Below are 11,380 nucleotides of genomic sequence, written 5' to 3'. Positions count from 1 at the left end.
TAACAGCATTTTATTTAAGTACCATATAGAAGTCATACTTACCCAGCATCGAGCAAATCGGATCTTTTTTGAACTGCTTGACTTTCGATAATTTGCAGCAGATTTGTATGAAAGCCGCTACCTATTGAACAAGATGAAAAATGTATCTATACAATTAACTTTTGCTTCTGGAAACAATTCTTTTCCGCTCATCAATTCAACTAGTATTACGCTGTAGTTAACTGACGAGTAGCGCATATGAATACGTATGAATGTTGTAATCCGTACTGAACATCTAATATTTATTTCTTTTTAATCATATCCAAAAACGTGTTTGCATGGCTTAACATAAATCATATTAAACATATCAGAACATATATTCTATTTTATACCTATTTGTGTCATGCTTTCTAAATTTACTAATCAGTTAATTTGCATTCGCTATATTACTGTTTTTTTTTATTATTAAATATCCTTCATTTAAGAGCTTAAAACAATGACCAAACTAAAGCTTTATAAGTTCAAATTAGCACTCATGTACAAATTTCATTAAAATTTTTAATTTACACTCTATATTTACATTACCAATTTTCATTTCCCTTCGCTATCCAGCAATCGACAACTTAACTTGAGTAAGGAAGTAAAAATTATATGAAAAATTAGTGAAACGACATGAATCGCCTTGCTTACATTCAAAAATGAAATTCCGCTTACAAATATGATCATAAGTAACTGTAAGACGAGGCTCAAACATATGACAGAACTGATACCAAATGAGGCTCCTTCGATTACGTGTACCAAATTAGGAACCGGTGGTACAAGCTGATCGATAAGTAATAGCGCATGTCACATGTTAAAACGAATCCTTAAGTCTTACGAACAATGTAAAAAAAATGAAAACATCGATATTATAGCCGCTTAAATGTTAGACACGTTAGTATCGTTCCATGTGCGCGGTTCGCTGAATGCTCCAACACGCTTGTGCACATCAATAGCGCGCACCGCAAAATGATAACGCTGACCCTCTTGGAATTGCGTTAGAGTAACCGCCATCGGCAGTAGAAGAGCCCGTACATCGCCGACATGCCGCCATTCATCCGTTCCTCCCGAGTTGGATACCTGATACGCATAAATCTGGTAATTGTCAATGACTTCATGCTGGTCGCCTAGCGTTGGCATCGACCAAGATATAACGATTCCAGTTTGCACGTTATTCACGCAAATAGTTGGCTGAGGTGGCGACAGCTTCCACATTGGATTGCTCGGCTGTGGTCCCGGTGATGGAAGCGGTACAAGAACGCTATTTATTTGAGAAGGCATTTTCGTCACCATGCGTTTCTTCATTAAGCCTTGATCAGCTAAAAAAAAACAATGTTTAATTAGTTAAATAGTTAATTATATTGGTTTTATTTGAAGCCATGCCATTACACATGTACATGTGATACATGTTAAGTATCATAGGCTGATAACTTCATTCAACGTTTTCGTAACTTTTTAGGATTTACTCAATAAGTAGTACGATATAACAACATTGACACAAATACTGCAAACAGTAGTATACGTTTTGATATAGCTTTATTCAAGTAGCTTAGAAAATGAAAAAATGAATAAAAAATATAAATTTGAAATGTGCATCTCTTTACTTCCAACACTACGATACGATCTCAATCAATAAACGATTTGACAAATCATTTGAGAATTAGAGACTTCATTGTTGATATCTTTCTACTGACACCTAGCATTGACGAAACCAAAATCACATCTGGCCATAATCGAAATAATTTAAAAATAGGCGTATCGTTTGTGAGGAATTTGAAAGCGAATTAACGGATTCTTATTCTATTACTCTATATGAAAAAGGCGAATCTGGGACGAATCCGAACGTAAAAGCCTTTAACTCTACTCATATTGACAGAGAGCCCAATGAAACGGTAAATATCGAGTTAAGTATACAACACGATATCAATACATAACTAAAATAAGCACTTTGCAAAATACGATCAAAATCAACAACAAAAAAAACATACTATCGAACAAAGGACATATAGAAGAAAAATTGTACAATATTGTAGAACGGCAATCTATAGCAGGATATATTTACCTGTAGATGGAACTCTTGGCCGTTGATTTGTTTGGCCAGCCATTCGAACAGGATGCCAAATCGTTGCAGCAGGTCGTTTCGGTACCGTTGTACGAACCACAGAACCATTATGCTGGTACACAACCGTCGCTGTGGCATTCATTGCCGCGGGAACAGCACCGTCAGTAGTGCTTACTCGCTGCTGAGGTCGCATTGCACCTTGGGTAAGCCGTACCAACTGATTCGAAGCCACTGCTGCAGTTGATCCAGGTGTCAAATGCGTGGAGCTTGCTAATGTTTGCGTACCGTTAGCAGTCAGTTTAGGTCGCTTAGACGTAACAACGCCTTGTGCATTACGGGTTGACTCATCCTCATCCGTAAGATCAATTAATGAATCAACTGGCGATGGTGAAACTGTCGTATTTGCTGATTTTGATCTGCTCACTGCTGTTGGCGTAGTGGAGCTTACAACGGAGGATGAAGTTCGCGAAGGGCAACCAGTGGTAGCTTGTGTATTGCTAGATTGTACGGCGCCTGTTACCAACCGTCCTGGAGGCATATTGAAAGCAGGACGTTGTCGAGGAGTTCCTCCCTCTGTTGAATTCCGAGAGTCGGTGTTTCCTCCCGTCAAATGATCCTGTTGCCTGTGAAGAAAAAAAAAAAGAAAATGTTACATGGACAAGTTGTTAAAATATGCTCCGTACGCAGTGACACTTACGCATTAAGCTGCGCTTTGCGTTGCGCTTGTTGATTTTGCTCGTGAATTTGCTGCACGAGTAACTCTTGATGCTGCCGGACTTGTTTTTCCTGTTGCGCTTGCTGGTATGGGGACAAATATGGCCGCATTGGCGTAATTTTGTGGAGAGACTTTTTCCGCACACTGGCGTCGGAACCGCTGGTGTTAAAATTACTCTCACTATTGCTATTTGAATTCACAATAGTATTGTTAGCAGTGGCAGTGTGCGTCGGTGTTGTGGTAACTACGTTATTGTTGATGGGTGGTACTGCTACCCTGCTGGATGCGTTGGTTGTAGAATTTACGACTGGAACACCGTTTAGTGATCTGGCACCATGAGATTTATTTGCTCGAACCATGCCGTTCAACGCTGGGCTGTTTGTAATCGACGAAGTCGTTTTTATGGCGTTCAACGGAGGTAGGTTACCCGGAATCGATTGTCGATTCTGTTTTGCCGAAACTTGACGCTGACCACCGACATTAGACATCGATTTTGGAGTTGCGTCTCGCGATCGTTCTTGCAATTTCTGATGCGTACTAACATCAATAATTTCGCTAGCAGGCGGTGCAGCCATAATAACAATGGGCGACGACGCTTCACTGGGATTTTTTTGTGGTGAGCGAAAAGGAGGTGGCACGCCCTGATCAAATGCTATTGGTTTGTGTACTTGCAGACCAACGGCACGAGTAATTTTTACGGGAGCCACAAAAGACTTGGCTCGTTTTTTCAAGTCCGTCACCGCACGTTCCGTTACGATTTTTAAATCATCGTAATGCTTGGTCATGTCCATCAGCTTTCTCTTAAATCCTTGGAGCATTTGCTCTTGGCGACTGATCTGTCGCCTCAGATCTGCTACTTCAGATTTATACATTATGGACTCGCTTACTTTCTGTAACACCAATTGTTCTAAGTCGTAGCGATTCATTTGATTGATTGGTTTGGAAAACCGCTTAAGAAATTCCGCTCTCAACGACTCTGCTATTATGTTTCGTGGATTACCAACTTGTCCTTCTTTTGAACCTTCGGAACCTGATTCACTTGCGAGTTTAGTAGTGTCATTTTTATCATTATCTGCTGCAACAATAACATTCTTTTCGCTTTTATTTTCAATTTCTTCATCTTCATCATCTATTACTAATATTTCTATTGGACCGGATAAATCTTTTGATGGATTAACTTGTGCTTGCGCTGGTTTAGATATTTCATCATTTTCGTTACTGCTTTGCGCATCATTGTTTTCTGCCGTTTCCTCACCAACTTTTCGTTGTCCACCAACAAAATCTTTTGAGTTTGTAATGTCACTGCCGACACAATCATTTTCATCTTTCTCAGTATTTCGTTCATCGTTTACAGCTTGATTGTCCGTGTCACTCAAAAATTCATCCGATGGTCGAAGCTTTTTTCTTGGTGGTTCAGAGTTATCCGGGTCATCGAAGTCCATCGGTTCCTCGATTTGATTATCATTGTTCTCCCTAGCTTCGGGCAGTTCCAAATCATCAACAACCGGATTTTCGTTTCTTCCACTATTCGGAGAGTGGCTGACTGCGGTATTTTCAACCACGTCATTGGCCTGTTGGGTTGCTGGCAAGTTAGGAATCTCTTCTACCATGCACTCTTCATCTATGGCACTGGGAGATTTTGCACAATCCTTAAGCGAAATATCCGAGGTTTGGAATTCAGTTGAAAGCTCAGGTGCAACGGATTCGTCATGATTGCAATCTTTTGCGGCAAGCAATGTCCTTTCAGCAGCATCTACAACAGGATGACGATCGTCAGAAGTATTTTCTAACCTGGCAGCCTCACCCAAGTTTGCTTCAGTATCTTCTGATAGTTTCAGATCACTCTGAGGGCTGCCAGTAGACGTTTCGTTTATGGGTAAACGAGCACTTTCATCCATTGATGAACGAACTGTTTTATCGAGCGTATTCTCCTCCTTCGATTGATGCTTCAAAGATGTATCATTTAATTTAATCAAATCACTACGATCTGAGGACGCCTGCTCATCGTCATTATCAACCGTTGTTTTGGATGTAATATTCTCCTCCTGTTCGCCAATTAACGATTGCAATAATTCTTGGGCCGTCATTTTTGAGCAATCTTTAACAAATTTGGTAGGTTTCTTATCTTTTTTGATACTCGTTTCACCACCAGGATCACTGATCATAGATTCTTCGGCGCTGGATGCTTCTGTTAAATCTATGTTCTCGGTCATGTTTTCCACAATATCGTCAGCCACCACAATGGCTTTGGTGGATGCATTTTCAGATGGTGTATCTTTTGCGCTTCTGCTGTCTGTACTTTTGTTCTTTTCCACTTTTACATCTTTCGCAGTTTCGTCGAGGGGACAAATGCCAGAAATGTCTGAAGATAAACAACTCTCTCCCTTATCCTCGATTTGTTTTTTCTCCTCCGGAGCATTTGTTACTGCCGGCTCATCGTCTTCACTGTCGCTGATCAAGAGCGGTGGCAGATCATCGTTTTCTTGCACCAAAGAATTGGGAGATTTATTTTCAACTTCTCTTAATACCGATACGGATTCCATTTTATCGTCGTTTGCCGAAGGAATCGGTTGGTCAATATCCATCATCGTTCAACTGTTAGCAGTGTCTGCGAGGAACAATGGAAACACGCGAAAAATTTGGTGAAAAATGATGCAAATGTTGCGTTAACTTCGCGCTGGTGTAATCAATCTGTAAGCTCAGTGCCAGGATTTTGTTCATGCATAATTATTTACAGTCACACTGCGAAAAGCGGCCATGGTAAATTTTCACGTTTAAGTTGTTTATATCGAACAAAAAAGATAAAAAATAGTCAAAACAACACCCTTTTGACGGACAAGAGACGTACAACACGCACTGAACACGAATCGTTTTTGACAGCTCGCAGGCGCGTTGCTTGCGAACGAGCGCGGTGCCTTGGATAGCAAAGGAGGGAAGCGCGACACAACAGAGACGGAGCGCGCGCGTGTTTGTGACTTTCGTGTTTATACCTACGTACAATGAGGTAGTAGTGCGTGTAGTTGTGACATACGGCATACATCCTTCTTTATTTTTTTTCTCCCCGTGGATGTAGTGGTTCAAAGTAAACGAAAATGGTTTACGAGTCAATAGTGATCCTGACTCAAGACTAAATATTCCCAACGCCAGAAAGATTCGCGTAACAAGTACTACACAAACCCTTCTCCCACCACTAACCCATCAAGTTAGGGTCCCCCTAGCCTACAACAGCAATTTGCAGGCAAGTGTTGAAGAACGATCACCGAAGGGTAGGTCACAGAGGGAATGGTGGGGGATAAGGTATTAACGACCAACTGATGCATTTATACGCGTACTACTTCTACCGTTCTGTCTCTAAACGACAACGAAACGGCTTAAGTAAATGTGGCGTAAAGGTATTGAGGACATCTTAGCGATCTCTCGCGGGATCGCAACGGCACAGAATATAGATTAGATTGTTACCGAACGTTTGTAAGCTGCAGTTCAAGTAGGGTCAATTTCTGATAAAAAAAAAACTTCCTATCGAGAAGCGAATACTTCCCACAATCGCAGCATACTACGATACTCCTATTACCACTACATTTTCGACTAAGTTAAGACCTGTGCAGCAGCAGCAAAGTGCTATAACAGTATGCGTCATTGGGCAGCTTCATGTAAAACATTGCTGATTTGGCATCATGATCATGCTGCTTATATAAAGCGCAATATGTAGTAGTTTATCTAATACATCGCTTGGCAATAAGATCTAATCATTTATCGCCATGCATGTGCCATGCACGTTTTATTTTTGTAACACTTCTAGCTTCAAAACGAATTAAACATATTCCTATTAACAATTTGTATGAAACATTCCTATCTATGCATTGCACAGTTGATGAAAGATAAACGAGCCCAGCGCAGGGTGTTGAAAATCAACCAACAATGTACCGTAAAGCAGCGTTAGAAAATAATGTCCTACATATAAACACGGATTGAGGACGCAATCTGATACATCGTCGAGTTCTATACACATTTTCTTAACAAACGTAATTCACATTGAAACAACTGATAAAACATGAAAAAACTTCAAATACAAAACGAAGACTTGTTTTTATACTGATACAGCAAATAAAATGACAAAAACATTTAAGCGATATACGATAACAGAACGAATTTAACTCTATGATGTTAAAAATGATATGCTAAGCAATTCGGAAGACACCCCCCACGAGGGTTTCCGCGGTACGAAAAATGAGAGCACTTGAGGTAGCAGCTGCGAGAGTGTGCACGCACACACACAAACATTTGCTATTTATACGCGCATCAAGTAAGTGTTTGTGTGATGAAGCAGCTCTCGCTACACATTCCATACGCAACTAATACAAACTATGTATAATTGTATTAGTTGGTCATACATCTATATAAGCAAAACGTAATACAAGCTTTATATTAAATACTAAATGTATATAATTGTATATTATTAAGTAATATAAAAACAAAACATTGTATAACAGTAATTTAAACGCATTGTAAACGCAGATTTTAATTCATAATTGATATATGTGCAAAGTAGTTAATAATAATAAAGAAACAAAGTTTAAACAAGAAACCAAAACCATTAAAAAACTATATTAACACTAACCTGATTGTAACATCCAAGCAGTCAACAGCATTCACTGAATTCACACGTCTGACCTGCAAAGAGGTTCCACAAATACTAACCTAAAAGTAGCGGCGAAATATTTCTCAATGTTTTACTCTCATTTTTTTCTCAATTTTTCTTCTCCTCTCATATGATCACGCGAGAGCCATACGAAGTTTGACAGTTCAAATGCAAAATCCTCTCTCCCAATTTTTAGTTCCAAAACTTTGAGAGCTTTCCGTATTTTACAGATACAGGAAATTATGTCTTCGAGAATCCCTTGCATACGTTCGAATAGTTTGTTTGCAACTATGGCGCCAAAGACTTTTGCTTCTTAAAGTAAACAAACGCATCCAATGTTTGCATTACCCGTAAAACCCAACCCAAACCTAAAAAACCCACAACATTTTCAATCCAGATGTATAGAAAGGTTGTTTAGTAGAAAAAGATTTCTTGTCTGTGTCATAATTATCATGTCTCAACACCAACAACAATTGATGCCTTTGAGAGCCCATAAGTAAGACCTCCCCATTTGTTCGCTCATTGGCTATTTTTAGCCTCGGATCATTGAAACCTTGCGCATTGGCAACACCCAAGGCAATCTGTAGCACGTCTGCTTTCCAGTGCACTTTTTGGCTGAAAATTTGGAATTCTAGCCATGGGGAAAGTAGTAAAGAAGCATACATAAAGCCAAACCTCAATAACAATTTATAGTACTTTCTTGCAAAAAATTCAGCAATTGTTAAGTTTTGCACACATGGATGATATTGTTGCTGATTCAATTGATCCCATGTACCTCAATGTGTAAAACAGCGATGGTAAAGTAAATTGATATCAGTACAGATCAATTATCGATACAGATCGATTATCGTAAACATAATTAGGCATTAGTACCCTTGGTTTCAAAAGTATTCGTATAAAATACTATTTACCATCGCAGTATGCTCCAATAAAAGCACGTAAGAAGTAAATAAATGTGTCAAGACATTCAAAATGCTAGGATTATTATTTGAACAATGAGGAAATCATAAGTCAAACGAGATGGTGTACGACGGAAAAATGCAGTACTTTGGACAGCGAGAACAAGTGAGAGAGTATATCAGCTAGTGAAAAAGAGATAGGGAGAGAGCGAGAGTGATAGAGAGAGAGAGAGAGACCAAGGAAGAGAGAGAGAGATAGAAGTCGATGTCAGAAAGAGAAGAAATAGAGACTGTCAGAAAGAGAGCAAACACGTGCGATAGAAAGAGAAGGACGAGAGCAACAGGAGTAGTCTCTCAATAAATGACGATCGTTAGCTCCACAAAAGTGATGGGATTCCATTTTATATGTGAAGTAGTTTTTTTTGCATATCTGAGTAGCATGTGTAAAATATTCTTTTTCATCTTGTTTCTTAATATTGACGAGCTTATACTCACGTGATAAATTTACTACGAACACATCGTTCATTGTTCTGTCGATGGTGTTGTTTGACCTTATTCTTTTGGAATCTGTTCTACTGTGCAGCATCGTGTTGTCAGGAAACGACAGAAAACATAAACAAACTGCAACTTGATAGAATGCTGTTAGATAACAAAAGTTTTCGACGTATTTTATAAACAAAACCAAATAAAACAATATGATTTTAAGATTGCTCAAGTCGTTTGGAAGTTCTGCGGCTGTTTTAAGTAATCTCCGCAACAGTTTAACCACAAATGCGAGCTCAATTCGATACATGCCGTGCCGGTTGTTGTCGCAACCGGCGGCAAATCGCGTCTACGATATCAACACCAAAGTTCCAAAGGATGTGATGCTGTTCAAGTACGAAAATCCACGCTTCTTCAAAATGCTCAACATTTTCGCTGTGTCACAGTTCCTTTTCTGGGGCTATCTGTGTCATTTTTCATACACCACGCTCAAGGATGCCCCGGTACAGGACGATGGAAAAGAGGATCTGCCCTGGTACAAGAGGATAAATCTTGGGGAAAACAAGTACCGCAATAGCATAGCAATAATGTGCTTTTTTATAGGTGCGTATACAAAACGCTCGACACATACGCTTGGCAAAAGACATCGTTAACTTTTGACATTATTGGCAGGTTACGGAATTTTAGTTGCTTCTTGGATGTTCACACTACGCTCCGTGAGGTATTTAGTGCTGCGCAAAGGGGGAGAGAAGGTAAGCTTTGTGACATACGCCCCTTTCGGCACCAATCGGATAATGGATGTTCCGCTGAAGTGCGTTTCCGCCCAAGAATCAAGGGAAGCTGCCCGTGTCACTGTTCCGATTAAGGTGAAAAATCGAACCCTTTTCTATGTGCTGGACATGCGAGGTGAATTCATGAATTCTAAACTGTACGACTACACGGTAGGAATGGGAAGAAAACTAAAATGATCCGCATATGTCGAAGGGGTGAATAAAATAACAATAGTGAAATTAATTACATCTTAAATTCAGGGTTTTATTAGTAAATGCGGAAGATTTATCGATTCAGCTGATCAGTAAATAGGTTCAGGCTTTTGTGTCAGCAATAATCCGAACCGTTTCTTGATGATGATGCGATAACGAGAGTACTTATCCTCTGGCGAGAATCGTGCCGGGTGAGCCGATTGAGTCGGAGTACCCAATGCGTTGTGTTTCTGTAATCAGTAAGGTAAAGCAAATCAAAAATATGTTCCGTGGTACCGGTGTTGAAAACATGTTACCTTCAACGTGTACACTCTTTCACCGTTTACATTTACATCGTACATCAAATACATTTTGAAAAATTAATGCTGCCCGGAGAAAATGGTTCCAATAGTTATGAAATGAGAAAATGGTTACAGTTGAACCTACGAGCACGTTGTTTACAGTATCTGAAATTGACGTTAGGTCTACTGTATGACTTTTGCGTAACCAAGGTTATTAAATGTAACCCTTGTGACAGCGCAAAAATAATTTGATATGATACGCTCTCGAAGGACTCGTTGAGTATGTAGCATTTGTGCAAGAAATTTGTAAAGACTATTTCTGAATTAAAAACAAAGCCAAATTATCAACGGTTAGATAAGCATCTACGTTTAAATGACTTTTAGGTTATCGTATCTCTCCTTTGATCCAGCTACAAGCAACCGTTTTTGAATACATTTGAATGACTGTAAAATTGAGAGTAGTTGAGAGGAGTCATTTGAATGACTGTAAAGTTGCACAGCAGACAATGTAACACAATAGTATTAAAATAAATTAATCACTTCGCAGTTGTTTGAATTGATTCAGTTTATTTTGTTTATTAGTTCTTTGCAACCTTCCTTCGCATAAAACGTTACTTCTAACTTTTTCTGAAAGATTTCAGTAAAACAAACTTACCAAATACATCCTTTGAAATAAAATAAAGCATTGTTGCACCTAAAGCTGATTAAACTTATTTTCACCATTTAGACAAAAGTAGCCAACAAAATACGCATCAACCAAATTTCCACGTCCAGGTGGCCGGTATGTAGTGAAAAGTTAAAAGTAAAAAAGACAAAACTATAATAGTAAACTAATTGCTTGAGTTCGTTTGTCCATAGCTACTATCCATTTCAACATATTTTTGCTTATTATGGTGCCGATAATCACGTCGCCGGAAACCGAACGGTATATGGCTCTGCTAACAAGTATAGCAGTAATAATTTGCTAGCCGATTTTCGATTCGCCTGATTTGCCGTGATATTTTGGCGTAGTAAATCGATTCAGCTTAGTGATGTCCTGTTTCATGTTTTGTTTTCCTCATCTTTGGTAGTAGGACTGTTCCGTATTGAATAGTTACATCCAACCCACAACCCGCCCCGAAAGCAGCCACCGAGAATGTTACGAACCTTAGCTAAAAATAACTGTCCTTAGATACACCGCTCCGCTAGATGTGGAACATTTTTGCATAAATGAATGATAGTCATATAACTAGCATTTTACTTAAGATACTTGGATCACTATTTTTCGATTCGTTCCATGTCATTGATTAATGCTAATTGT

At 39.1% G+C, this 11,380-nt stretch overlaps 3 protein-coding genes across 3 annotated transcripts; 1 reads left to right on the top strand and 2 right to left on the bottom strand.

The window, feature by feature from the left end:
* Positions 1-258: 258 nt before the first annotated feature.
* Positions 259-5,383, bottom strand: LOC128724461 (activating transcription factor 7-interacting protein 1). Its single transcript, XM_053818185.1, has 3 exons — positions 2,778-5,383; positions 2,081-2,703; positions 259-1,337 (listed from the first exon to the last, which is right to left on the bottom strand). Exons 1-3 carry the CDS (start codon positions 5,381-5,383, stop codon positions 898-900), a joined length of 3,669 nt encoding a protein of 1,222 aa, XP_053674160.1. The 3' UTR covers positions 259-897.
* A 3,741-nt stretch (positions 5,384-9,124) lies between these two features.
* LOC128724460 (transmembrane protein 223) lies at positions 9,125-9,784 on the top strand. The gene is made up of 2 exons (XM_053818184.1): positions 9,125-9,419; positions 9,489-9,784. Exons 1-2 carry the CDS (start codon positions 9,125-9,127, stop codon positions 9,782-9,784), a joined length of 591 nt encoding a protein of 196 aa, XP_053674159.1.
* A 70-nt stretch (positions 9,785-9,854) lies between these two features.
* On the bottom strand, positions 9,855-10,215 carry LOC128726380 (H/ACA ribonucleoprotein complex subunit 3). The gene is made up of 2 exons (XM_053820185.1): positions 10,096-10,215; positions 9,855-10,029 (listed from the first exon to the last, which is right to left on the bottom strand). The coding sequence occupies exons 1-2, from the start codon at positions 10,147-10,149 to the stop codon at positions 9,889-9,891; spliced, it is 195 nt and encodes a 64-aa protein (XP_053676160.1). The 5' UTR covers positions 10,150-10,215; the 3' UTR covers positions 9,855-9,888.
* Between the last annotated feature and the right edge of the window lie 1,165 nt (positions 10,216-11,380).

The sequence above is a fragment of the Anopheles nili genome, chromosome 3, assembly GCF_943737925.1.
Source record: "Anopheles nili chromosome 3, idAnoNiliSN_F5_01, whole genome shotgun sequence".
NCBI lineage: Eukaryota > Metazoa > Arthropoda > Insecta > Diptera > Culicidae > Anopheles > Anopheles nili.
This window is presented reverse-complemented; position numbering and strand designations above follow the sequence as displayed.